The sequence below is a fragment of the Neocloeon triangulifer genome, unplaced genomic scaffold, assembly GCF_031216515.1.
Source record: "Neocloeon triangulifer isolate White Clay Creek 2 clone unplaced genomic scaffold, ASM3121651v1 ptg000012l, whole genome shotgun sequence".
Classification (NCBI taxonomy): Eukaryota; Metazoa; Arthropoda; class Insecta; order Ephemeroptera; family Baetidae; genus Neocloeon; species Neocloeon triangulifer.
Window position 1 is genome coordinate 7,516,871 of NW_026775554.1, and position 27,569 is coordinate 7,544,439.

The following is a 27,569-nucleotide window of genomic DNA, read 5'->3' on the forward strand; positions in this document are numbered from 1 at the left end:
CATCCAAGCACACTGGAGCCTTTCTTTGGTTTCCGATGGAGGGAGCCCATCGAGTTGCTCGGCAGTGGCGGACATTCACGACAAGCTTGACGAAGGCTAAGAGGTGAGTGAGGCTGCACCATTGTTGCCTCTCAAAGCCCTCTGGATTGGACATCTCTTGGCCGGGTGCCCTCGGGCTGAGCAGAATGTGCACTTTTGCTCGGGGCACCGGCCAAAGCGATGTCCTTTCCTGGAACACAGCTGGCAAGGCACGTTTGGGCAGTTCCTCGCCATGTGTCCCTTCTGTTTACACTTGTGACATTTCTTTTCTTGCAGGCTTTCCTTGGTTGCTGGAGGGTGGCCGTTGGTGATCGGCAGTGTAGCTCCCACCGTGGAGCCACACACGGAGGTGATGGTCGCACTCGGAGGCTGAACGGGGCAGACTGACGGTGCTGCTGGATTGCTCTGCCACATATTGGACGTCACCACACTGCTGGTGGTTTGCATGAGAGTGCTCTGGTGGTTGGGGGCACCAAAGACAGCATCCTTCAGCTGGCGAATGTATCCCAAGAGCTGCTGCTGCTGCTGCAATTTTTCATCCTCAGCTGCTTGAGCTTGCTCCTCACGCTCACGCCGGAGCTTGGTTCGCCGCAAGAAGTGCTCTTGATTTTCTGCAATTTCCCTCATGCTGGAAAGGTGATTTGAATTTGAATAAACAATTGCTTGCTGAAACTCGGTGCGGAGCCCCTCAAAGAATCGGTGCTTCAGTTCCTCCTCCAGGAAGAACCGTCGTGTTTCCTCCTTGTACTTGGTTCGTTCGAGCAGGGCACTGAGGAGCACCTCCCCTGCATTGACAAGTCGGCGGTAGAACTGGACGACTGACTCATTGCTGCCTTGTTCCAGGCCATCAAACGCATCTTTGGCCTCGGAGTAGCTGGGTGGCTGCTCAAACTCGGACGCCAACGCCTTCTTCAGGTCTTGGAGTGAGAGGGCGTCCAAGTTGAGCTTGCTGGCGAACCGGAACACGTCGCCTTCAGTGTTGCTGACAGCAAGGCGGACAAGCTCTGCATCTCGGGTGTTTGGAAAGGCGATTTTCACCCGCTCAACACTGTGGATGAAGTTCTTCAAGGACAGGCTGCCATCTGCTTTGTAGATGCCAATCAACTGGTAGACATGAGCTCGAATGGCGATGGACTGTGGGTCTTCTGGTTGGATATCTCTGTTGACCAACTCGGACGAGGTGAGAGGTTCCATGGTCAAATTGGTGAGTACAATATTACAAAATTTCTTAAATTTATTCGCTTATTTATAAAAATTGAGCCACAACAATAAAATTTAGCAATGGACCATTTTATTTGTTTCTTTGTAAAAAAAATTCTCTCAATTAGAGGATTATCACCCAATCTCTAATTTAACTTTTCGCGTTTTTAACCCAACTTTGCTGATTACTTTTAACTTTCAATTTCCGAGTTCCTTTTTGGCATGAAGTGCACCTTTGCAAAACGCCCTTAAGGCTGATATTTACAAAAAGCACTCTACCCAATTAAATAATAGGATCCATTACAACTTAAAAGAGATACCTTAAATTAACAGCTCTGCGTTTTTCTTGGTCGCGCTCTACAGCAGTGTGCCTGTGTTTTCCCGTGAACAAAATCGGCAAGGTGCTTCTTAAGGCGCTCTCCTTCCGTCAGCCTCTTTTAACTTTCGGTGCACCTCGATCCAGCGGTCGCTTCTTGTCGATGGCACCAGGCTTGTCACGGTCGGTCTCGGATCCTCAGAACTTCGGCGAAAACAGGGTACGGGAGAGTACCGTGCTCTCTGGGCTGGCCAGGGTGCGCGGGACGTTCCAAAGGGTGCGTTAATTTGGAAAAAAAACACACCCCACCCACCTGACACCAAATCTGTCGTGACTCTCGACAGGACTTTTCCCCGAAGTTCTCACTTGCGCAGAGCTGGAGACTTTCCCGGACTCGAACGTGCTTCTTAATTAATTAATTGACTTAACTTGGCGGCCTCATGGAAATTGGCTTTAATTCTAATTGGCCTTTAATGCTTTTACTCTTTTATCTTTGTGCTCTAACTAAAAAGGGTTAATTGATATTTCAAGTAAACAAGTTAATTAACAATAACAAATAAAGTGATGGTTTATTCTTAAAACTAAACAATAATTGGCCAAACTAATGCGGAATTACTATTAGATTTAATATTCAAATGCTGAGTTTTAAGGTTCGGACTGAATTAGTGAACGGATTAAGCTGATTTAAAAGGATATTCAGTTCGGAATTTATCTAGCGTGGGCGCCAAGCAATACCTTTTAAAGCGGGAAGGGAAACCATTACAACCACACTCAGTCGAGTCCAGGAAGCGTCTGCTTGGGCACTCAGGTGGCGCCCTGAGCGCGGCGGTCGTAGTTCTTGGTGGTGGCGTGGCGCGCGGGGCGGGAACTTAAGGGTTGTGCTCAGCTTTGGTTAATATACTAAATGGCCTTAACGCGCGCGGTTACATAATTATAAGATTTGTACAATTAAAGTTCTTCTTCTGCAATACAATAATTAAAGGTCCCTGTGGTTACACCACACAAACTATGGATTGGAAGAAATCAATTTTTATACTGCTGTATTTACCAGCAATTATACAAGGTTCGCTTCAACTTTTATTTCATTTTCTACATTTTCTCTCCACTACTTTTATTTCATAATTTTAAGTATCTAAACTTTTTTCGATTTTTATTTTTTTTATTTTTTGCAATGTAAGGACTTTTTATTTCTAGGCGTGGTTTACTTTATCAAAAATGATATTATGAATGAAAGTGGAATTTGTTATACCGACTCAGAGTACAACAATGGACCCACAATGGCGTTTATACGTAATGTAAAAAAAGGTATTTTACCACGATTCATTTAACAAATCACATTTAAGTATTATTTTATATACTTCAATCAAATCTCTAAATTAAAAAAAAAAACAATTGGGCTCTGAAATTCTTTTATTATTTATTAATTTGAATTTAAGTTTCATTGAATTATACCCATCTTAATAACAAATTAATACCAGCTAATAGCTGCTAAGTTACTAATTTTTTTGTCAATTATCATTTTTTATTGCGATCATGTGAATTTTTATATGAAATAGTTCTTTTTATAAATATCAAATAAATGTAAAATTTTTTTAGAATAAAGTGAATAAACTACAGGAACTTCGCCCTGTCTGTGTAAAAAATTAGACATTTCGTTAAAGCTAATATTAAGTTATTTGATCTCATTCTATTTCTGAATAATTTTTCCTGCTCGGCCATTTTCCCAAATAAGGCTGCCCAAACCCAACCGACGAGACATTCATTGCGAATGGGTTGATAAATGATTGCAACTTGGTGAGCGCCAATGGTTGCGGAAATTGGATGACAGATCATTATGAGCTAAAAACCAATTTGGTTGATGGAGACTGGTTTGATGAATTTGAGCCCGTGCTTGACCATCGTTGGAACTGTAAGTTAAAATACATATGACACCAAGAAAATTTTCAAGTCAAGCAGTTCTGTAATAAATATGCAAAAAACGACCATTTTTTCAATTACATAATAGCTTTTTTGATCAAAACTCACATCTTTCAAAACATAAAACAAAGGCTTGATAATGTGAATTAAAATTTTTCCAAAAAATATTAGATTTATGGTTTTTGGCTATTGCATTATTTGAATCTCAAAATAGACTTCTATATGAAACTTATTGAAATCACGTGCTGCTAATTTATTTTAAAAACTAGCGTTCAAAGAAATTGTTACCTGTGGGGGTGGCGATTTCACAAATTGGACCAGAATGAGGACTAATAATAGCCAAGGAAGGTTTCATTACTCAGTTTTGGCTGATCACAGTGCCATTATATCACTGACAAAACACGAAAACTCGCAAAATCAACCAGGGTTTCAAATAGTCCTGGATGGATGGAGAAATCAACTCAAGTCTTGCATTCGCTACTGTACAGATCTATTAAACAGCTTAACTTGCACTGTACTTGCGGAAAAGGTTAGTGTGCCATAATGATGAAGCGGACAGTTAACACTCAATAACAATTTCTAAACGCAGGTAAATGAAAATATATTCAACGGAGGTAACGCTTGGGCTACTGTTACGGTTGAATATGAAATGGACCCGCTCAATTCGCCAACAACTTTAAAAAAACTTTCTGTCTCAGTGATGAACAAAAACTGGAAGCTTGAATGTTCTGGGAATAAGTAAGCAATATGAATTATAGAGTTCAAAGTGGTGTATTAAAAAATCATTTAGCTCACATGAAATATTCAATTTTGTTGCCTTCAAGACACATGAAGATGTGGGATACTTCAGGATTCATAAGTGTGAGTTTAATTCACAAGTTTTTTTTTATGTTCCAAAAATTATGCCTTATTTAATTTTTTAAGATAATTACATTGAAAAAGGACAAAATCAAACCACGTTAACTTCAGAAATCAAACAAGAACAGACCGCAGCCGCAATAAGTTTGAGTTATTATCTAAAAAACAAAATAAGAGACACTGTTTCTGTGCATACTTCGACTGATCGCAATCCATGGCAATCAACAAAGCTCCCAACTAACGCAGATGGAAAGTGGCAAACAGCAACAATTTTGCTCGTGAATCAGACAAATAAAATAGCGCGTCTATCTTTTGGACTCTACGAGTTTGAAAAAGTTTGCATAGGTCACATATCTTTGCTAAGCAGCGAAACTTTTGGGCATGGTAATCAAAATATAAAAAGACGTTTTTTCTGTTAACTTAAAAACTTTTTATTTCAGGCTTCATGATATCGTCACGAGTAAAAAATTTGCTTTCCTGTTCGAATCTAGATCAAATTAACACAATATTAACAAACAAAACATCGGAATTAAAAATTGAAAAACTTGGTGAGTTCTGCTTTTTATGTTTTTTTTTTTTTTTTTTTTTTTTGTTAATTAAAAAGTCAATAATTTAATTCTCAGTCTTGAAGTCTGGAAAAGATAGAGAAACTATTTGCCAAAAGTTGGGAAGCGATAATTGCAGCAACATCGAGGCGTGCGACACAACTGGCTGCTTCTGCATTTCTGGATTCAAAAGAAAAAACGGAAAATGCATTGAAAGTAATGAATGGTTTTTAATTTATTTTCATTTTTTGTAAAATGAAACAAAAAAATTACGAAAGAATGCAGAGGCAAAGAGTATGGACCAAACTGCGACCTCCTATCTGAAGTAAATTGCCCTAGAGACCATTTAAATGTTTACACGGGAAAGTGTGGTTTGTGTGAACAACACGGTTTTCATCCACCAGATTGTGCAAATCGTTTGACTAATGACTTCATTTTTATAATGAAATAAATATTTTTAACGCTCTCAGCCTGCCGGGATCGCTCCTATGGCCCAGACTGCGCCTTTCAACTACCTCAGAAGAGAAGTTGCAAGGGAGATTATAATAAAACAACCGGCTTGTGCTTATTTGGATGCGAATTCAGAGGCCAAAAACCCCCTTTTTGTGATCGAGGTCTTCAATTAGCAAAGGCATAAATAATTTATTGATTGCTATCAATTTTCTTTTAGATTGCGATGATGGAAAATTTGGTGCAAATTGCACCCAAGACCAGCCATTTGGTAAATGCAAGGGTAGTGGATCTTATGGAAATTACAACAAGGATAATGGGAATTGCATAGAAGGCTGTGCTCAAGCATTTCAACCCCCAAAGTGCTCAAAAGGTATAGTGTTCTGTATCGTTTGTAACTTTAAAAATTTAGAGGTTTCTTTTTATAAAAAAATAGAATGTGATAACGGAGCTTACGGAATCAATTGTGAAGAAAGACGTCAAAAAGGTTGCTCAGGCCCTGGCGATTACGGTGAATACAATAAAACTACAGGGCAGTGCTTGAAAGGCTGCAAATTTATTGGAAAACAGCCACCTTTTTGTAATTCAGGTAGAAATCTGTATCCTCTGGCATTTAGAATTTTGATTTAAATATCATTAGAATGCAATGACGGAAAATTCGGGGAAAATTGCAAGCAAGAACAGCCAAGTGGTAAATGCAGGGGCGACGGTCCTTTTGGAAATTACAATAAAACAAATGGATATTGCATAGAAGGATGTTCAAAAGCAGGATTAAAAACCCCACAGTGCATAGACGGTGTATATTTTTGAGTAGTTTTGAACATTTCTAAATTTGAAGCGCTTTCTTTAGAATGTGAATATGGAGATTTTGGATCCAATTGTGAAGAAAAACGCATAAAAAATTCATGCTCAGGCTCTGGTGAATACGGAGAATACAACAGAGTTACAGGGGAATGCATCAACGGTTGCAAATATCATGGCAAACAACCACCAAATTGCCATACATGTAAACAAAATTGCCTTCTTTATTCTTTCGATTAAAATATTTTAAAACTCAAAAAATTTCCAGCCTGCACTAATGGAACATTTGGACCAAACTGCAGCAAACAACTTGTTAAATCAGGCAAATGCTCGGGTCAAGGAAAATATGGCGATTATGACAGCGCCACAGGCAACTGCAAGTGGGATTGTGCAAGAGTAGGCTTTGAATTCCCTTTGTGCGAGCAAGGTTTGTTTGTAGAGGGATTAACAACTATTTCTTTACCTTTTATATTTTATAGAATGCAGAAACGGAAAATACGGACAAAATTGTAACTTTCAACTCAAACAAAATGTTTGCGCAGGCCAAGACCCTTATGGTGATTACTCAAAATCTAATGGTGACTGCAAGAGTTGCAAATTCAAGGGCAAAAAACCTTCAAAATGTGAACATGGTCCGATTAATTTGTTAAGCTTATTGGACACATTTTGAAACTTTTATTCTTCTTAGACTGTGACGAGGGATATTTTGGTGAGGACTGCAAACAAAAGCTAAGTGAAAAATGCTCAGGCAACTACCATCGCGATACAGGAAATTGCAAAAAAAGCTGCGCTAAATCCGGACTCAAATTTCCAGAGTGTGAAAAACGTAATATTACTTTATTTGATAATTAATTTTATTCAATTCACATTTTTTTTTTTAATTTGACGTTTATATCCTACCTAGCTTGTGACCAAGGGAGGTATGGATTAAATTGTTCTGGGGTTATGAAAACTGGTAAATGTGCTGGTCCGATGCCATTTGGTGCTTATAATAAGGAAACGGGCAATTGTACTCAAGGCTGCGCTAAACCTGGCTTTTATCCACCTGCTTGTGTTTCTCGTGAGTCAAAATTTTGATTCGACAAATTAAATTCATATTTTTATAACTAGATTGCATAAATGGATCTTTTGGATTAAACTGCAGCAAAAAATTGGGAGAGAGAAAATGCGTTGGTAATTTTAAATTTGGAAACTACAATCCTTATACGGGTGTATGCAATGGGGATTGTTTGTATCATGGAGTTGAGCACCCTGAATGTGAGAAAGGTTTGTATTAACAAGCCCAGAATCTAAAGATAATAACTATTAAAAAAATTATCAGACTGTCAAAACGGGTCTTATGGAAAACACTGTTTATCTAAACTCTCACCTAATTCATGTGCAGAACAGAGCGTAGGGAATTACGATAAGAAAACTGGTGATTGCAAAAAATGCGCTCGATCAGGATTTAAATTGCCAAAATGCACCGACTGTAAATCAATAAAATGTAATATTTTAAGGCTGGTAGAAAGCAATAATATTTTTTAGCATGCGAGGAAGGAAAATTCGGACAAGATTGCCAGAGAACTTTAACCAAATTAAAAAAATGCTCTGGTGGAGGAAATTTTGGAAACTACAGTCGTGACTCAGGGAATTGTTCAGTTTCTTGTAAGGATCCAGGGTTCGAATTTCCATGGTGTGAAAAAGGTTCTTTATTAAAATGTTATTTTTAAATTAAAAATACTAAGTGTTTTTTTTTATGCATCAAGAATGTGAAAATGGAACTTATGGACATAACTGTAACAAAACTTTAAGCAAGGTAAAAAAATGCTCCGGTCATGGAAAATTTGGAAATTACATTCGTGAATCGGGGAACTGCAGCATTTCCTGCAATGAGCCCGGTTTTGAATTTCCTTGGTGTGAAAAAGGTAATTACTGTTAAATTTTGAAAAAAAAAAAAGATATATAATAATATATTCTTGCTCATCAAGAATGTGAAGAGGGTAAATTTGGACAGGATTGTAGACAAAATTTAACCAAATTGAAAAAATGCTCTGGTGCTGGTAATTTCGGAAATTACAGCCGCGATTCTGGCAATTGTAATTTCTCCTGCAAAGAACCAGGATTCCAATATCCATGGTGTGAAAACGGTAATTTTAAGCAAAAATTTGAAATTCGAAAAGGTAAATTGTTAATGAATTTTAAGAATGTGAAGAAGGAACATTTGGACAACATTGCCAACAAAAATTAAAAGAAGGTAAATGCTCAGGCGATGGAAAGTTTGGAAACTACAGTCGTGACTCGGGGAATTGTTCAGTTTCCTGCCAAGAGCCAGGGCTTGAATTTCCTTGGTGTGAAAAAGGTAGAATTAAAAATGTCAATTTTTCTAGTAAATTCGTTTTTCGTTTTAATGAAATTTAAGAATGTGATGGAGGAAAGTTTGGGAACCACTGCGAGGAGCAACTAAATGAAAAGAAGTGCTCAGGTGGTGGAAAATATGGTAATTACTCAAAGGTAAATGGACAATGCAGGGAAACGTGCGAAAAGCCGGGATTGCAGTTTCCAGACTGTGAGGAAGGTAAAGAGTCACATTTTGGATATTGAGAAACTTTACTAATTGCTATGAGAAAGAATGCCGAGATGGAAAATTTGGCATTAACTGTAATGAGGGACCAGGTGAGGTCCAAGGTCGTTGTTCTGGGGAAGGTGAATTCGGAGGATATGACAAAGCAACTGGTCATTGCAAACAGGGCTGCAGGTTTATTGGAATGCAACCGCCGATGTGCACCTCTGGTTTGTATTCTGCTTTAGCATTAAAATAGTAGATTTTAATTATTAATTATAGAATGCGAGAAAGGACAATATGGGATGAACTGCACAGAAAAATTGGACCCATCGAATTGCGTGGATGAACTTTATAATGTAACAAGCGCGCATTGCTTAAGGGGGTGCGCACGCGAGGGTTTCATTACTCCATATTGTGACAAAGGTAATTTGCAAAAAAAGAAAAGAAACACTAAAAAATTTAGTAAGATGAAATTGAAATTTTTGCACATATATTTAAAAATAAAATTTTTAGATAATATTATTTTTTAAATAAAAAAAAAATTTGATTATAAATCATTATATAAAGTGAATATTTTGGTGAGCAGAAATTTGAACTTTAGAAATGTGTACTGCATTATATTATTTTAAAATGAAATGATGAGACTAAAAATAAGTTATTCTTTTATGAAATTTTTTTCGTCATAGTAAATCGAATTTCTAAAATAAAAAAAAATTCAATTCATTTCAGAGGAATCAAATGCATTGCTTTATGGAATCACCTGTACTATCCTCCTTTTGTCTCTGGTAATTATAGTTTTCTACGTGATCATTATCCGCAACCGACGAGGCAAGTGCTGGCTTAGAAAAGGCAGTTCTCGTTTGGATGAAACGTTAGAGAGTAAAGCCAACTAGGAAACGTTGATCACAAGATTTAAAATATTATTTTTTTAATAAGATGTCGCTGACGAATTTGCTATGGAACCGCTAGCCGTAGCCCCCCTCATCCCCCCTCGCGCAGACGTGCAGTCAAGTGTGATTTTTGTCGCCGGCTTTAGCGAGTTTTTGGAACAAGCGTGCAAATCTGATTTGCTAAAGCAACAGCATAATGTGCGCATAAAAATATATATATTTTAATGGAAGAAGTTTTAAATGCGATTTCAGAAATTTCCTCGTGGACAAATGAAACCCTGGGAAGTTGGAAAATCGAGAGAGAATAAATCAAAAAACCGATACGGCAACCTGGCTGCCTACGACGAAACTCGAGTGAAATTAACTTTTCAAACCGGATCTGATCAAGGCGATTATATCAATGCAAACTTTATTGATGTAAGATTTTGAAGATTTATAGTAGTTTGGTTAAAACTGTTTTTCATAAATATTTTTTATTTTAAATATAAAATTTATTTATTGGCGATATTATTTTTATGACTTTTATCATTATTTTTGTGAAGGGCTACAAAAAGGATAAGGCTTACATTGCCACGCAAGGTCCAAAGCCAAACACCTTGGTGGATTTTTGGCGAATGGTGTGGCAGGAACAGGTTTCTCTGATCGTCATGGTCGCCAACTTGGTTGAAACTGGAAAAGTACTACAACCAATTTACATTGAATTTACGGACAGTTAATATTTTTTCCGAACAGACGAAATGCGAAAAGTACTGGCCTGACGAACGACAAGTTGTTTGCGTCGAGGGTCTGCAGGTTCTGAGCATTAAGGAGGAACTTACCCCTGATTACATTGTGCGCACTTTGCAAATCATGAATAAAGATCAGAACCGGCAGGTGAGTCTTAAAATTCCAATCTCACCTCAAATAAATAATACCATAGGTTGTGCAAATGCACTACACTCAATGGCCTGACCACGGAGTGCCAATGTACGCTCAGTCGCTTGCCAGTTTTTGCGAAAAAATTCTCGAAATACAAACTGAAACGCCGATTGTTGTTCACTGCAGGTAGAAATAATGAAAAGTATCTAAATTTTGTTATAATGTGAAAATAAATCATATTGAAGCGCTGGCGTTGGACGAACTGGGACAATTATTTTGATTGACATGTGCTTGAAAATGGCGCGGGCGGAAGGTTCTTTTAATGCCTTTGAAGCTTTGGGCAATATTCGTTCTCAGAGGGCTAATATGGTCGACAACGAGGCAATATAAAAATAAAAATTTTAGAAAATTAAATTAAATTTTTATAAATCTTAACAGGTGCAATATAACTTTGCCCACTTGGTTCTGTACGAGGTGATCTGTGTGCCAAAGTACGTCATTTCTTGCAACCACATTACCAGCGAGATAAAAAGTTTGATGGTATTGTATTAATTTTTTTGGCCTGAATTAAATAATTTAAAAACAATTCATTAAAAAAATAACATGATTAATGAAAGAAAATCACAAGTAAATTAATAAGCATAAACAAAAATTAAAGAAGTTATCTTTAATTTTCAGTCAACTTTGTTATAACCTCTCTTTGAATAATTATTTATTTGAAGGCAAACAACAAGAGGCTGTTGAATTTGCGTCGGGCCGAGATTGACAAGATTTGTCAAACCGAGTGGCAACGTCTGAAAAACGCCGACGTGGTTTTGCTGGACAGGTGCAAATTTCCGCATTTCATCGGAGGCAAGTGAAAAAATATATTAAAAAATCCAAATAATCGTTTAATTTATCTTTTTCATCAGCATCAAGTCGGTACGTGAAAATATTTCCGGATCCGAATTCCAGCAACAGTTCAACTTTCATCAATGCCGTTTTCGTCGACGGATTCAAAAAGAAAAACAAATTTATCTGCACACACACGCCGATGGACAGAACGGTGGGCGATTTTTGGCGAATGATTGATCAGTACAAAGTGGAGCACGTCATCGTTCTAAACCAACTGGAACAGGGCGAGGTGGAAATTCTTTAATTTTTAAACACGACGTATTTTAATTAAATTTTCCAGGACAATTTCCTGCCTTTAGTCGAAGGACGTCAACTGTCCGTGGGCGATTTCCACGTAAAACTCAAACAAACATACCAGTTGAAAAGCTGCACAATTCTGGAACTTGAACGCTCATCAGGAGTCGGAAAATTAATAAAAGTTTAAAAAATATTCAAATCTTTGTTTTAGGGCCCTTGTGTAAAAGTGGTTTGCTTTTCTGGCTGGCCTGCTGAAAATCCAATGATTGCGGAAATCGAGTCGCTGATCGAGCTTTGGGAGCAGACGGAAATCGCCAGTTTGGAAAAGTCTAGTGTTTTGGTTTGCCAGTGAGTTATATTTCTCTATATATTAATTCTTTTTATAAAATTATACGTCGAATAGCGACGGAGTTACTGCGTGTGGCTTTTTCGCGGCGTTGGGTTTCATCCTGGAGAAAATGAAACTAGAGCAAAAAATTGACGTGCCCATGGCCATTCGGTGCACCAGAATCACTCGACCTGGATTCATCACAGGAACTGTAATCGTCACACATAGTAAATTTACCTACTTTTATATCATAATTTCTGAAGGAACAAATCGAGATGCTGTACAAAGGAGCGTTTAAATATCTGGAAAATTTTGACACTTACGGGAACTTCAAATGAAGAATTAGTTCTTCGTGAATATCACTTTTAATTTATGTTAAGCAAAAATTGTATCCTTTCTAGTTTAAGTTTGTTTTAAATAATAATTGTCTAATATCTAGGATTTATTCTTAAATAATAGAGTTACTTAAAGGGCTCAAAGTTGTATTAATTTTTATACATTTTGTAAAACTCAATGTCTTAAAAAAAAGTGAATAGGGGTCATTAGAGTTGTTATATGAAAAAAAAGTTACTCATAGGATTCATTCACGCTTAAAAAATGCTTCATAAGTTGCAAATTTGTTATTTACGATTTTATTTAAAATGATTTTTTTTTTATGTAAATCTAAAATAACAAAAAAAAAAATATGTTCAAAAATCAGTTTAACGCCAATTGTTACTTAACATTTATTAATCGCAGGTATGTGTTGAGAACTTACAATATATTTGGTTATCATAATAATTATGTTTTAATATTTGCTGGTTTTTGTTTATGAAAATGCTGATACTATGTGCATAATTATAACTTATACTCTTACAATAAATGATAAATTAATTGCCACAATCAAGAAACAAAAAACACAAATTTTTGAAGAAAAGGCTTCCCCTCAGCACCCTCAGGCTAAAGTTGCAATAAGTGGTTTCTGAAGTTTCGCCGTATTGGTGGCATATTATCAAGCTGCGTTTATTCAAAACATATTTCTAATGGAAATGATGTTTGTTTTTTTCTAACCACAAAATTGTATTTCAGGGAACTGTTTGTATACCTCATAAAACTACAATTTGATAATTTTCACAAAAACAATTGAGTACACCACAAACAATCTCTTTATTAAATTACCGTATTTATTTTTTTATAGGATTTTTTAACCGAGGAGTTGGAGGAGTATTTGTCTGACAATCTAAGTTATGGTTTTTGTTAGTTTTAAATAACCAATAAATGGTATGCGAAGTTTACTTACCAAAGACTTAGATACGTCCAACTTATTAATTAAACATTAAAAATGTTAACATTTTAGTAACGGTGCTATGATATTTCAAGCAATTAAATAAAAGTATACTCAGCTAGCCTAGAAAATTAGAATTCTGCTGAATCACAATCAGAATCAGCCACTCTTGAAAAAATGAACAAGCTTCATTGAATTTTGTGGCAAATTAGGTTTATTAGTGTACCACAAGGCAATCTCTGCCTATAACGAGATACATCATCCAAATATTCAAAATTATAAATAATGAAAACTACAAACAAAATAACATTATTTTAGAAAAAAAAATACACTTGCAATTATTTGAAAAACGTTTCAGAAAAAAATTTATGCTTGTAAAATTTACATTTTTTTTTTATCAAAAATTTGAAATCTAAATTGGATTACTTTATACAAAAAAATTACGTCAGATAAGTGGAGGGAAACTTTTCCTTGTTACAAGCGGAGTTATCGCCAGGAAACACCAAACGCGGCAAGCGTTCTGATTCACATTTACTTGTAAGCTTCGGAACTAAAGAAATGGCCTATCGTCAATGATGAGGGTGTTGTTTCTTTTAATTTTCTCCATACTCTCTGCAGTAAAAGGTTTGCATGTTAAATGATCTTTTGCTTTTTAATTGATTTTTTTCAAAACAACATCGATAAAAATTCTGAACTTGTGAAAATTGATTGCAAGCAATACTTTAAATATTATTTAATTCCAAGAACGGAACACTCCCCTGACATTCTTAATTCAAAAAAGAAACTGATTTTTAAAATTAACTACTTCGCACTTTCAGCCAATCAGTTGTGGTCTGACGTGCTGTTTTGCAATTCAACCCTTGAAAGTTTGAAGTGGTTCTTTTTTAATTATTTTCTTTTTGAATAATATTGATACAGAATTTAACAATATTTGTTCAAGGAAACCTGCTTTTCCTAAAATATCTACAGACAAATGTGACGGGGTGCTATACTTCTGATACGTCGGCACAGTATACAGTTGCACTTCTTAGAGACGTAGAAAAACCTCTACAAGGAGGTATTTTTCTAAAATTAGCAATTTCAACAGAATCTTCAAAACATTTTTTTATTTTCAGCACATTTTTTTTTACCAACAGAAGAAAAAATAGTCTCGTTTATTGAAAATGGTTTCAACATAAAATATAGCGATTGCATATTGCCTTCAAAATGCAGTGCGTGGACGACGAGCGGGTTTAAAAATAAATCAAATTTGGAAAACTGGAATGACGAATATGGACCGATCCTGGACGAACGTTGGAATTGTAAAAACTTTGTTTGCATTACATAAATATTTATGATTATTTTTATGATTTCAAACTTCAAGCGCTTCCTGAAACTGTATCCAGCACAAACTTTAATTTTGGCAAAACATCGCACATGGAAAGGCGGGGAAAAAAAGGAAGGTTTCATTTTTCAGCCCTCGCAAAGGAAAGCGTCCAAGTTCTGTTGACAGCCCACGAGGATTGGCGAAATAAAGCAGGTTTTTACAACGCATTTGACGGATTCAAAAGCAATGCATCGAAAATTAGGTACTATCCGAGAATACCAGACACAAGATATACATACGACTTAGGAATAAAAGATGTACTCAACGATGGAATTGTGAAAGTAAATACTTTTTTCTCAATTCAATTTGATTCTGACTTAATTAATGTGCCAGAATAACACTCCAATTTTCAACTCTGGCAACAACTGGGCAACGTTCACGGTTGACTTTGAAGTGGATGACAACATGACTAAATTCCTTAAATTTTCTGTCGATGATTGGTCGCTTCAGTTCAACTCGTAATCTGCGCTATTAATTAATTGCATTTTTTTTTTATTTGATGAAATATTTCTTAACAGGTCAAAATATCCAAATGTCAAGTTGGAGGCATTTAAATATTATATATTTTCAGCATACAACTTTTATAGAAGTTATTTTCGAGTCCACAAATGTGAGCTTATTAAAATTTTGATACAATACAAATTTAACTTTGTCAAACAACAAGATTGGGTTCTGGAATCTGAGAACAATAGCAAAGGTCGAATGACTTCGACCGTTGAGTTGAATGAGAATGCGACTATCTGCATGGACATCATTGCGTTAATTAAGGAAAATGGAAAATTTTCCGTCCAAGCAAAATCACGAGGATTTGAAAAAAACTCTCAAGTTTCTCATATGGAGAAAAATGTTTGGAAAAAAGAGAGAATCAAATTTGAGAAAATTCCCAAAGGTAAATATGATATCACCGTCGAAGGAAGCAATTTTGTGATCGGACAGATCAAATTTTGCGACAGCAGCAGATCTGGTAAAATATAATTTAATTTTTCTTAGCGCCTAAAATAAAACATAAAATTATAGACGGATATTTAATAACAACAAATACAACTTTATCACGGACGTGTAACTCCCTCAACTCAAGCAAGAAAGGCCAATTGCATGTAGAAATCCATAATAAAAATTACCAAGCAAATTTGCCTTCTTTCAATGGTAAAAATTTCTATTTTTTTCCCCCAAATGTAACAAGTTTTTAGTCACCGACCACGCAAGGGAAATTATCTGCAAGGAACTTGGCAATCCCGAGTGTGAAAATATCCTGGCTTGCGATGTGAGCGGCTGCTTTTGCTTCTCTGGTTACAGTGGATCAAAGTGCATGCAGCGTGCGTTGATTTTAAATTATAAATAATTAGGTACCAATTATGTGTAAATTATAAAAAGGATGCACCAATGGAAATTTCGGGCCAAATTGTAAAAACTCAGTAGATACAAGACAGAATTGCACAGGAAATGGGACGCATGGTAATTACAGCGTCCACACTGGGAAATGTTTTTCATGTGCTGAAGGATTTAGAGCACCAGACTGCAACGACGGTATATTTAAATTTATAATTAACTTGTCTAAAACTTTGGACAAATTTAACCCCAGGAATTATCGTTTACCCTACTTTTCCAACGGTTACGTCAAATGGGAGAATTGCTACGGTCAATTTGTCTTTGGCATGGAAGGACGAAAAAGTGAATAAATATTTCCATCATGGCTTGGTGCAGTTTCGAGTGGTCGGATAAACTCGCTCAGGTTTATATAGTTTTTTTCAATGAACGTTTCATTTTCAGAAGGAAAGTGATCAAACATGGGAAAACTATACATTTGAAAAGGGGTCTCTTTTTTTAAATGTAACAAATTTGAGTTTTAACACCACATATGATGTTCGGATCGTCTTGGTGGAGATAAACGGCGGATCGCATGAAAAAGGGGCTAAAATTGGAACTTTTTCGACTCCTAAATGCTTGCCGATAAGTACGCTCCAAAATTATTTTCAAATGGAGAACAGATTACATTAATTATGATTTGGGAGCAGGTTTCGCCGAATCAGCAGTCTTTGAAAATGGATCGTGGAGATTAACAGGAGACGAAAACTTGTGTAAAATTTTTGATTGCAAGCTGCAATACTCGGAGAAAAATGTTTCTTGCAATGAAACAGACAAAAGAAAAAAATTTACCATATTTTTAACAGCAGAAGATGGCAGTTCGTTTTTCAAATATTTTTCAAGCGAATATCTCAATCCTGGTAATATAAATGCAGCATCGAGCTTTATATATACTAATTTTAAAATTAATAATTTCAAATACAGAGCCTCAAGAACAAACCAGTATCATACACATGTCAATTGGGATTACATTAGCTATATTGGTTTTCGTGGTGCTGATCTTCATTTCTCGAAACGTTATACGAAGATTTTTCACAACTGTGAAACAAAGAAATGACACGTTATTGACAAGTAATTTTGGCTGCATACAAATGATTTTTTTTAATTCACCTGATTTCATAAAAGGTGTTCCGATGGATAACATTGCTCCACTACCTTCAACAGGAGAAGCTTGTGTAGAAATTTCGACTCTACAGCACAGTAAGGAAGCGAAAATAAAAGTTTCTGAATTTGAAGAATTTTTAGAACGGGCCATTAAATCCGGTCTCTTAAAGCAACAACACCGAGTAAGATTTTAAAATTCTATTTGACGGACGAGACAAAAACTGTTTTAACTAAAAAAAATTTAGGTTTTTCCCCGAGGACAAACAAAACCTTGGGAAGTGGGAACGTCAGTGGAAAACAAGAAAAAGAATCGTTACGGAAATCTCGCTGCATATGATGAAACAAGAGTTCGGCTGAAAGTGAGAGGTGCAGCAGTCAGTGACTATATTAACGCAAATTACGTTGACGTAAGTTAAAGTTTCTTTTATTTTTTAATAATACAATTTTTGGGCGTTTTTTAATTGCAAATGTTTCACATGTTTACATTAATACACAGGGCTTCAATAAAAGTAAGGCATACATTGCTACTCAAGGTCCAAAGAAAACCACGCTCGTCGATTTCTGGAGCATGATTTGGCACGAAAGCGTTGATTTGATAGTCATGGTTGCAAATGTAATTGAAAACGGAAAAGTGAGTTGCCAAATATATTTTCCAGGATTTCTAAAACAAAACAAAAAAAAATTATGTGCAAAGGTCAAATGTGAGAAATATTGGCCGGATATTGAGCAAACGGTCTGCCACGGAAGTTTCAAAATCCAAAATTTATCCGAGACCATCCACTTGGATTTTATGGAAAGATCTCTTGTCATTTCAAATGGAGATGAAAGTCGGCAGGTAAAACTTTAAAGCTGATTAAAATTTGATTTGGTTAAAAAATTAAAAATAATAAATTTATCTTCAACAGATAATTCATATGCACTACACGATGTGGCCCGACCACGGAGTCCCATTCTATCCTCGCTCAATGGCTGATTTTGCAGAACGGATAATTGATATTGCCACAAACAACCCTATAACCGTGCATTGCAGTGCCGGCGTCGGACGAACGGGCACTTTAATGTTGATTGACGCGTGTTTGAGAATGGCCAGGGCCACCGAACATCTCAGTCCGTTTGAGTTCTTGGGAAAAATGCGTTCTCAGAGAGCAAATTTGGTTGATAATGAGGCAAGCTATAATTTTGTAGGAAAAAAACATATTTTTTAACCATATAATTTGAAAATTCCTACAGCTTCAGTACACTTTCGTTCATTCGGTTCTATATGAGGCTCTTTGTATACCAAAATTCCACATTGAATGCAACTCTTTCACTGCAAGGTTGCAAAATTTAATGGTAATTTCATCTTATTACATAAACATAAAAAATCCTAATTTTTGAGACATAGGCTTCAAACAAAATGCTATTGAAAGAAGAGTGGAATTTGGTTGGAAAAATTAGTGCCAAAGATTGGGAAATGTTGGAAAAAGATGCATCATTTCAAGTGCCAGAAGATAAGTGCAAAGATTTAACTGTCCAATCAGGTGCAATTTTTTTTAGCAAAACAATTTCACCCTAATAATAAAGATCTTAAGTCCCCAACAAGTACATCAAACTGTTGCCGGAGGTAATGGAAGGTCTGATGAACACCTTTATTGATGCAGTTTGTGTGGATGGGTTCAATCGCAAAGACGCGCACATAATTACTGCAACTCCAATGAGCAACACAATTGGCGACTTTTGGCGCATGATTTACCAACGAAAAATCGAGCAAATCATTGTTCTAAATGAACGAGCACAAAACGAGGTTTAAATTAGAATAATATCAGCATAATAATTTAAAATAATTTAGATATTTTCAACATTTTCATTTCAGCCGATCTTTTTGCCGTCAGAACCGAACAGCCCGCTTTGTTTTACAAATCTTGCGGTCAGCGTTCAAAAGACGTATAATCTAAAGAACTGCCGAATTTATACTCTCGGTGTCCATAAGGTCTTGTTATAGAGGCAAATGTTTTTATTTAATTCACAGCTTTTTTATTAGGAAAATGACAACCAAATGGTGAATGTCGTTCTATTTCCTGGTTGGCCTGCTGGAACTGAGGCGCCGCAAAGTATATTTTCTCTCATCGAACTTTGGGAAGAGACCGAAATTTCAAGGTCCATCGCTAAACCAAGTGTCTTGGTGTGCAAGTATGACTAGAAAAAATAAGCATTTCTTCCCTAATTAATTGGCATAATTGTAGTGACGGGTACACTGCATGCGGCCTTTTCATCGCACTTGGCTTTATGCTGGAGAAAATGAAATTGGAACACCAGGTGGACGTTCCCACAGCCGTGAGAGTGGCCAGACTTGTCAAGCCTCGATTCTTGACATCCATGGTAAATTTTAAATGTGGAAGTTCAATAAAAATAATTAATAAGTGTTACCAGGAACAATACGAAATGCTCTACAGTGCGGCCCAGACTTATCTTGAGGCTTTCGACACGTACGGGAATTTCAAATGACGAATCAAGACCCTTCAAAGTATAATATAATCAATATTATTACTTTTATAGGATGAGATTAGATAAGAGTTAACCATATTAGATTCCCTCTTAATTTTACATTTCATCAAATTAGAAAAAAAAACAATCAAAAGATGATTATTTTTTGCTTTACTTCAGCTTACATATAAGTAATATTCAATTATGATATAGAAGATAAAATTAGAATATATAATCGAATTATCAACAGTATAGTTATCGATAATGAAAAATACTGGTTTTTAGTTCTTGGTTGCGCAACTCCTTTAGTAAAAAGAAAAAGTAATATTTAAATGTGCTGGGTTTCAACATAAATGACAAAAAAAAATTCTAATCTATAGTTTACTAAACATTGAACATAATTATATTTATAGACTAGCTCCGAGCAAATATTACAGTTTAACCGTTTTCAATTAATTTCAAATAGCAATAATTACACTATATTAACTTACTTAATTTTTATATATCCGGTGTTTGCTTGTTAGAGCTTTATATGTACAGTAAATTATATTTCATTTAAAGCATTAATTATGGTGCGCGTTACGCAATGTAGTTTACATTTAAAATGTATAAAATCAATTGTGAGTTTGAAAGAACTTTAGCTGTGGTTTATAGTTTGTCCATCATAATTATTTTTTAAATTTAATACAAATTGTTAGAATAAATTTCTTTATCAATTCATTTATTAAACTTTTATTTTTATGATGAAGTAGAATTCCCTGGCGATAAGATAAGGCATAGGAAAGGAAACTAACGCAAATCCAACCGCAGAAATAAGAACTGGGACTTAAAAAATAAAAGATTATGAAATAAATATTTGCTCACAAAATTGCTTGTGTATATTTTGTTGTTTTGACTTAAAATAAATTAATACAAAATAATGATTTGTTTATTCTTGCATCAAAATTTTATTTCAAACCACGCAGTTTTTAAAACATTCCTTTGCAATAAAAATCAAACAAGCATCAAACTGAGGTCAAATTTTCTTCATACTTTTGACTCTCATCATAGATAACATCCGCATCGTCAAGAGAGTTTCTTCCTGATACGACATTCTTGTGAAAAATTTTAACACTTTGGCTGACCATGTTGGGTGTCATAAATTCTGCCAAAGTTTTTGCTGTGCTCAAACGGTCAAATGGATAGCCCATGGGTTTCTTGTCTGGGTACTTCTGGTTGAAAATGCCACAGTAAGAAGCCGCAGTTTGGCAAACGTCACCCGAATTTTTTGAAACTTTTGTCGGTGTCTAAAAAAAGATTCTTCCATTTTGAAACCAAAGACTTCTAAAAAAAATATATGAAAATTACCCAATCAGTGGCGTAGTTTGAAGCTATGACAAGAAGGACGCCTGGATAACCTTCCGTGTTGCCCTTCGGGATTAACATGTGATGCGGCCAACCGCAGCCACAGCGGCCAGGGTCGTTAATCGCAGTTTCATTGTACTCAAGTGATTTTGTAGACTGGGCAAAAGGTATGGTTACGGACGATTCCATGGAACGGCGGGTAATTGTGTTAGAACCTGGCTTCACTGAAAATAATTTATTAACGTGTTGGAAATCCTTCATAATTTATGCCTAGCTTTTTAAAATAAAATTATGGGGAGTTAGAGAAATAATAATGCATAAATATTTTAAATTAAAACTAGCATAGATAAGAAGTACTGTCTATGAAATCAACAAAAAGTCATGAGCATGAGAAAATAAGTGAATTTTGTTTTATATAAAAATAATCACTAATTAAATTATTGATCTAAAATAAAAATAAAACTTGCATTGCACATCAAACTTGTCAAGTTCAATGAAGAGAGTTCGCTGCTTGTTGAAATTGAGTTCCTCGCCTGACGCATCATACTTCGGGGCAAAGAAAATCCTAATCAATGCTTTCTTCGCCAGTAAATTGTCATTGAAAGCCTAAATTTCATTTTTCATCTCAGTATTTTGTAAAAATCTTTACTAAGTGTTCAACCGTTATTTGGTACGTGAAGTTGCGGTGATCAAGGTGGACGACTTTGACTGAGACAGGACCTCTTGGAAAAAAGTCCAAACCTCGGCTCAGGTCGATCGTCCTCCTTTGCCAAAAAGTATAAAGGGTGTTGGACGATGTAATATAATCAGTTGAGACCAATGCGTTTGTCAACCGAATGCCGTTGAACTTAAGCTGAAATTAGAAAATTTAAAGAATTAAGGCAGAAATTTAATTAGATTTTTAATTTGAACCTCATTTTCTGCATAAGGTGCGAGAGTTTCTTTGTACTTTTGAAAAATGTGGTTAATCATGCCATGCAGTCTATAAAAAACAGGGTCTCTCATCGCCGTCTCCACTGTTCCAATCACTGCCAAGCCCTCAAGGTAAATTTCGAGTGGATCGTGAACCCATGCGATTGCCAAGTGGACAAAATTGTGCAGATTGTTGTAATATGGCCGATTTATGCTGTATTCGGTGGGCTCAACAATTTTGCCCAAGACATCAATGCCATCAAATTCGTCAAGTGCCAAAGTGGAACCATCAGGCTAATAAAGGTTCAGATTAAATGAGAATTTTTTCATATATATTCTCCATGAAAATATGTAAAAAAAATTGAGTTTAATTTTCGTAATAATGAGAGTAACTATTAATTAATTTCTAATCAAAGTATATAATTATGCAGTATTCAGTATATAAAATTTAAATTTTAAATGATAGTTGTGCTTACTTTTTGCACCCTTCCCTTGTCTATCGCTTCCATAATTCTCGATCTCCACAAATCCAGCTCATTTATTTCCATTACTACTTGATCCGCCTCTCTGTCAAGGTCCTAATTTAAGTTAACTTTTGTAGTGTACCACAATACAATCACTGCCGATGTCAATCGACATCATCCACTTAATAATAATAATTAATGAATTGTAAATGAAAACTACAAAAATTTTAGAAAAAGAAAAATACACATAAATTTTCTGAAAAAGCTTTTTCTGAAAAAATTAATATGTTCAATTTAGAATTGCTGTGAAAATTATAAATTAAAATAAAAATTGGATTATTAACTTACACATTAAAACTTAAAATAATTTTATTTTTAATTAACAAACTTTTAAAAGTACTCCTGCTGGTCTGGGTGTCCAATTTTTTGAGGCCGTTTGGGTGAAAAGTTTTGGAAAGTACGCCTCAGTAATTGGAGCATGAAAGTCGGTCAATCTAACTAGCCGAGGTAAATTGTTGCACATCCGCTCAATTTCGTAGCGGGCCAAAATTTGTTCGTGAGTGTAGTAAAATAATTCTCCCCTCCTGTCTTTATTCACCACGTTTTCTGGCCCCTGGAAAGGATAAATCAAGTGCCAGTTCCAGTGGTGCAGATTTATTCCAATGTCCTCGCGGAAATATGCCAATTTTTGTTCCGGTTCGCGAATCGATGCGGTTGGATTGCTCTCCAGATCAAATACAGTGGACTTAAATTAAATAAATTACACACCGCCAATAAAATAATTAATATATAGGTAAATTGGTCGCACAGTTAATTGTGAAGTTTGCTTATTAGAGTCCCCTAACATCAATGCCAATTGCTTGGCTTCCATCAAAGTAGGCCCATCGATGAACTTTTCTGGGAAGATTTCAAACAACGGTGGCAGTTTGATGCTTTTGCAGTCCTCTCTGTGATAAATAGAGACTACAAAACTATGCACGAAAAGGCCAGGATTAACGTTGTCCCGAAAAATTGCTGCCGCGTTGAAAAACGATTTGATATCTTTCTGGTCTAAAAGTTTTATAATTAGTTTCCGATGTCAAGATTTATAAAGAAAATTATTCAAACCCATGAGGAATTTTGTCATGGTGCTCGCCATGTTCATGTGGCTTGGAGTGAAAGTAGAGAATCTCTTAGTTCTCTCAAGAGAACTGAATTCCTCAATTAGCTTGGAAACTTCATCGTTTCTTTCAATCTGAAATTTCTGATTCCCCGCCTGGGATGCTGATGATTTATTCACTAAAATCGAAGCAAACGGAGCGATGTTGTCACTCTGATATATTTTTAATTTTTAACAAGTGAGCATTTAAAATAATTAAAAGTTTCTCACAATGTATTCAGGGGGCATGATGAATGTAATCGGAGCTCTTTCCCCTTTTGGTATCAGAAGAGGCTCATGAATGCGGTCAAGAAGTGCTAGAGTAAGTCTTTGGGCGTCTAATTGTGCCCAAGAAACTTTAAGCACAGCTTAAATATTTTTAAATATTAAGTATGAATATTTTGTAAATAAAATCAACAACTCACTGGTGACAAATAAGAGCCAAAAAGCTGACATGTCTCTGCGGAGTGCCTTCGACAGAATGTTCAGAAAGGAAAGTGACTTCTTTAACTTAACAGGGCGCGAGTAACAATACACGAAAGACCTGCCAAGCCTGAGAGAAATAAATTTAAGAAAATGCATAAAATAATGGAAAGATAAAGTCACACTGTTTGTTTAAAAAAACCTTCACATGTCAAGCGCGTCGAAAAAGCAATTACGCGATAAAAAAAAAAATTTAAAAAAAAAACACTCTACAGAAGGAAATTTCTGCCGCCTTAATTATGTTTTAGTTTTACGAGTTCCAGCCGTGCGCTAATTTTTCAGTTAATGAAACAATAAAATAATATTTTTACATTTACCCTGAACATTATTCCGCGTCTGTATATGCGACAAACTCAAATTTTTTAAATTATTACATTTTAATTTTATTTATTCATATAATGTTAATTTCTTTATGTTTTTCCGACATTTGAAATTTTAAAATTAAGGTAGATTTAATACATGCATTTTTGGATATAATTATGGATCCTCTTTTTAAAATAATTCATTCAAGGCACGCAAAAGTGGTTCTATATGATTTACCCTTGCAAAAAAAAATTAAAAATCTTAAAGGTCCGAAATTAAACTGACAAAGCCAAGGCGCACAATTATGTTTAAAGCAATGGAAAATTTCCAGTTTGTCCTTGGTGACACGTGATTGTTCTTCAGGTTAACGACCAGCAGGGGAAATGGGGAAAACTTAAAAATTGTTCGTGAGGTTCGTTTTGTTCTGGACGGTTTCCCTATCTTCAAAATTATCAGTGCCAAGCACAAATCATGCAAGTCGAGTCACTGTTTACCTTTTCGCAGCAAAAAAAGGTATTAAAAAGGTAGGCTCTGAATAATTAATTATTTCCGCCTGGCAACAATTGACGGGGTCTCCTCATAGGGCCCTAAAAAATAAAATATTTTGTAAAAATTCAAATATTCTAGCGTATTTTCATGTTTATCCAGAGTTTTTTTTATCTTAAACATACCAAAAAAATAAGAGTTCTTGGCAGCTGTGATTAAACGTTGAACAATTAAAAGTCACGGCTTTTTAAGCAATGAATGTTTTTGGTTAATTTTACTTTTACAAAGTGTGGGAGATAAGGTGTGTGTATTTTGGGGTACTCGTCCTGATTAATAAGAGGTCACATTGAAAATCTCAAGATAGAAAGAAAGGGAATAAGAATTCATTATGCTTATTTTTTTTTTTTTTATTAGTTATTAATGATGTGTGACTGTCAAACTTATAAAAATTAACTTTGTTTCATTAAAATCAACCAATAAATTTCTCGACGTTGACAAACGTTGCTTAATGAAAACAATAATAGCATCTATAAATAACATATATTCAACATCTTGTATCTTTCAAGTTGGTCCTGACTCAATCTTCAGATGAAGAGTCGGATAAGGTTTCTTATCAAAAGAAACACAAAACTGATTGAGGTTCGCGTGATACCGAGTATGCATTATCACACCATCCTACTTGTGATGCAGCCTTGTGTTTCCCACGTCCATCACCTGATCGTCTCGAGATGGGTAATTTCGGCCACGGGGATTTCCTGATTCAAGTAGGTTTGTGTCGACTATAAAAGCGCGTCCCTCTGATCCGAGGTATTGCAAATAGCAAACAGCTTCAACTAAAAGATCACAATGTCTCTCCGAGCACTGAATTTGAGCGCCTCTTTGGCTAAGCAAGCGGTCAGACTCAACCAGCAAGTGACCTCTCAGGTCAGAGCCCTCAACACTTGGACCCCTGTTCGAGCTTCTTCTGACAAAGGTGAGAAATCTATGCAATTATAATTTATTTTCAAGTTACAGAAATTTTTGCAGTTATTATTTTGTAAAAAAAACTTTAATTATTATTATTTTTTTTTAATTTCTAAAAAAATCTTACTGCAATGTCGATCAATCAAAATAGTGTGGGCTAGGGCTTTTTAATAAAATATTTTTAAATGAGGAAAAAATAAACAAAATTGTATACAATTAATAAAATGCATAAAAGATATACTAAAAAATAGTTGATTAAATTTTTCTTTTGTAAATTTTATTAGTATAATTGTTGTTCATTTTGTCCACATAGTTGATTGAAAAAATTTTCAGTGTTCAATGTGAACGATGAAGACGATTCGAAGGTGCCATGGAGGCCATTCTTCTTTGGAGCAGTGACTGAGCATGTCGAAGACGCCGAGGCCACTTTTGTCAGCCAGATGCTGAAAGTTATGACCTCACAGAATTAAAGTTAAACGTTTTAGTTTTATGTGACATAGATATTGGTGGATCTGATCGAAAATTTCTTAGAAAATAAATAATCGTATATAGTTCTATTTTTTAATCAAGATATTTTCATTGAACAAACCCTTAAGTATGCCAATTAGTTAGTTAAAACGATAAAAGTAAAACTCTTTAAACCTTGGCAATACATTTTCGCGGCGTTCCATAAAATAAAGGAATCCTCAAAAAGAAAATACTTTTCGTCAATTCCTTCAATAATTCCTTAAAAAGTTTTTTATTTTCTTTTATAATTTCAAGTTAAAGTATTAAATTTTTGAGACAATTATTCTGAAAAGTTCCAAAAGGAGAAAATTTTGAGCTTTTGCAAATGTTCAGCACGAGTTCTCGATCTCACCGAGGAGCGGAACGCTTGTGCCAACAGCCCTTACTTTTAGCCTGATGTTTGATTCGCAGACAAGGGGATGGCGCTGGCGCTGCTGGAAAGGGCAAACTGCCAGGGGTGGCTCGGGGGTGGCCATCCCGGCTGTGTTTGCTTTGGCTCACTTGTCGGTCGCAGCTCGGCCGGCTCGGATCGTTGAGTTAGGGTGTGGAGAGGGGCCAACATGCTTCTCTGAACAGGTGAGTACAAAAAAGATTTGATAAATTGCACATTTTGTGTACGATGAAAACAGGAAAAACAATTTCCTAAAAAATGCTGTCGGTGGCAAAAAAAGAGAAGTGAGTTCCGGGTTCTGAGGCAAATGATGGCAGGTTGGAAGCTCCGTGCTCTTCATAAAATACCTTCATTTTTAATTTTTATTAATTTCATAATTAAGACTTTTTTTCCTCAAAATTAAATTATTTACCAAACATTTAATTAATTTGAGCAGAGGCAATTGGTTGATTGCAATGATTAATCTCTACCTACAATTTTTTTCGTAATTGATTTTTTTACTTCTGATTGAGGAAATAAATTAAATGTATTGAAAGATTAAGGTTAAAAAATTCATTTGGGAATTCATTTGGGAATTCAGGGCTCGATAGTATTAATTTTAATAAAACATGAAAATAAAGTAAATAAAATATAATAAATTAATTTGCAGCGTATCATTGTTATTTTGTAAAGAAAGGCTGAAAATGTTTGCTGTACTTTACAAATATTTAAACTATGATTTATTACATTATTTTTGTTATCTTTCTTCCTCAATCTCAATTTTCCCCACATTTGATTAAATGATTAAATATATTATTATAAAATAATTACTCAGCTAGACATAGCCTCTGGGAACAAATCAAATTACAAGCCATTTCTACATCGTGGCGGGCAAACATTTTGAAACACGAACCAATTGAATCGCAAATTAATTATCTTTCGACGAGATTGGAAACGCCGTTAGCGATTTGGCCGTCGTGGAAAGTGACGCAACGCCCACATTTGGGTGCGCACTTAATTATTAATTCATCGATCAGTTTGTCTGTTTGTTTGCCAATTCGCTTGTTGCGGGCCAAACGGTCGACGGACGAGGATCGCAGGCTGGAAGCACTCGAGTTGAGGCGAACGAACAAATGAATTAATCAAATTAGACTAACTG

The 27,569-nt window shown here is 35.4% G+C and overlaps 4 protein-coding genes across 6 annotated transcripts in view; 3 read left to right on the forward strand and 1 right to left on the reverse strand.

The window, feature by feature from the left end:
• Nucleotides 1–969: 969 nt before the first annotated feature.
• Nucleotides 970–12,687, forward strand: LOC132197748 (uncharacterized). The gene is made up of 42 exons (XM_059621268.1): nucleotides 970–1,243; nucleotides 2,750–2,860; nucleotides 3,288–3,464; nucleotides 3,742–4,001; nucleotides 4,062–4,210; nucleotides 4,263–4,333; nucleotides 4,397–4,714; nucleotides 4,771–4,878; nucleotides 4,954–5,091; nucleotides 5,154–5,291; nucleotides 5,346–5,489; nucleotides 5,546–5,698; nucleotides 5,762–5,914; nucleotides 5,966–6,121; nucleotides 6,176–6,331; nucleotides 6,395–6,553; nucleotides 6,606–6,758; nucleotides 6,815–6,952; nucleotides 7,031–7,186; nucleotides 7,237–7,392; nucleotides 7,448–7,597; nucleotides 7,654–7,812; nucleotides 7,875–8,033; nucleotides 8,097–8,255; nucleotides 8,312–8,467; nucleotides 8,528–8,683; nucleotides 8,737–8,898; nucleotides 8,951–9,094; nucleotides 9,401–9,550; nucleotides 9,608–9,759; nucleotides 9,814–9,978; nucleotides 10,104–10,238; nucleotides 10,294–10,434; nucleotides 10,481–10,605; nucleotides 10,665–10,800; nucleotides 10,858–10,959; nucleotides 11,142–11,271; nucleotides 11,331–11,542; nucleotides 11,594–11,713; nucleotides 11,762–11,898; nucleotides 11,954–12,089; nucleotides 12,142–12,687. The coding sequence occupies exons 1-42, from the start codon at nucleotides 1,153–1,155 to the stop codon at nucleotides 12,214–12,216; spliced, it is 6,246 nt and encodes a 2,081-aa protein (XP_059477251.1). The 5' UTR covers nucleotides 970–1,152; the 3' UTR covers nucleotides 12,217–12,687.
• Nucleotides 12,688–13,648: 961 nt separating this feature from the next.
• On the forward strand, nucleotides 13,649–20,388 carry LOC132197774 (receptor-type tyrosine-protein phosphatase epsilon-like). 2 transcript variants are annotated; one of them, XM_059621307.1, is made up of 26 exons: nucleotides 13,649–13,766; nucleotides 14,083–14,199; nucleotides 14,258–14,443; nucleotides 14,506–14,789; nucleotides 14,842–14,966; nucleotides 15,027–15,118; nucleotides 15,173–15,472; nucleotides 15,526–15,654; nucleotides 15,699–15,824; nucleotides 15,883–16,035; nucleotides 16,091–16,221; nucleotides 16,279–16,462; nucleotides 16,524–16,733; nucleotides 16,798–16,944; nucleotides 16,999–17,159; nucleotides 17,223–17,384; nucleotides 17,474–17,608; nucleotides 17,672–17,812; nucleotides 17,883–18,143; nucleotides 18,208–18,309; nucleotides 18,362–18,497; nucleotides 18,549–18,760; nucleotides 18,830–18,946; nucleotides 18,998–19,146; nucleotides 19,200–19,335; nucleotides 19,387–20,388. In XM_059621307.1, exons 1-26 carry the CDS (start codon nucleotides 13,715–13,717, stop codon nucleotides 19,459–19,461), a joined length of 4,023 nt encoding a protein of 1,340 aa, XP_059477290.1. In that variant the 5' UTR covers nucleotides 13,649–13,714; the 3' UTR covers nucleotides 19,462–20,388. The 2 variants fall into 2 exon arrangements, with proteins under 2 accessions (XP_059477290.1, XP_059477291.1); XM_059621308.1 differs by lacking the exons at nucleotides 13,649–13,766; nucleotides 14,083–14,199; nucleotides 14,258–14,443 and having other exon boundaries at nucleotides 14,528–14,661; nucleotides 14,711–14,789.
• LOC132197775 (phenoloxidase subunit 1-like) lies at nucleotides 20,346–23,931 on the reverse strand. Its single transcript, XM_059621310.1, has 12 exons — nucleotides 23,907–23,931; nucleotides 23,724–23,851; nucleotides 23,530–23,666; nucleotides 23,268–23,472; nucleotides 22,969–23,210; nucleotides 22,549–22,905; nucleotides 22,173–22,274; nucleotides 21,697–21,990; nucleotides 21,446–21,637; nucleotides 21,252–21,390; nucleotides 20,788–21,008; nucleotides 20,346–20,726 (listed from the first exon to the last, which is right to left on the reverse strand). The coding sequence occupies exons 2-12, from the start codon at nucleotides 23,752–23,754 to the stop codon at nucleotides 20,445–20,447; spliced, it is 2,202 nt and encodes a 733-aa protein (XP_059477293.1). The 5' UTR covers nucleotides 23,755–23,851; nucleotides 23,907–23,931; the 3' UTR covers nucleotides 20,346–20,444.
• A 2,624-nt stretch (nucleotides 23,932–26,555) lies between these two features.
• LOC132197751 (uncharacterized) overlaps nucleotides 26,556–27,569 on the forward strand; it is a 64,895-nt gene continuing 63,881 nt past the window's right edge. For both annotated transcript variants that reach the window (XM_059621272.1, XM_059621273.1), the window contains exon 1: nucleotides 26,556–26,616. The gene's annotated coding sequence lies outside the window, so the exon portion shown is untranslated. The remainder of the gene's footprint in view (nucleotides 26,617–27,569) is intronic.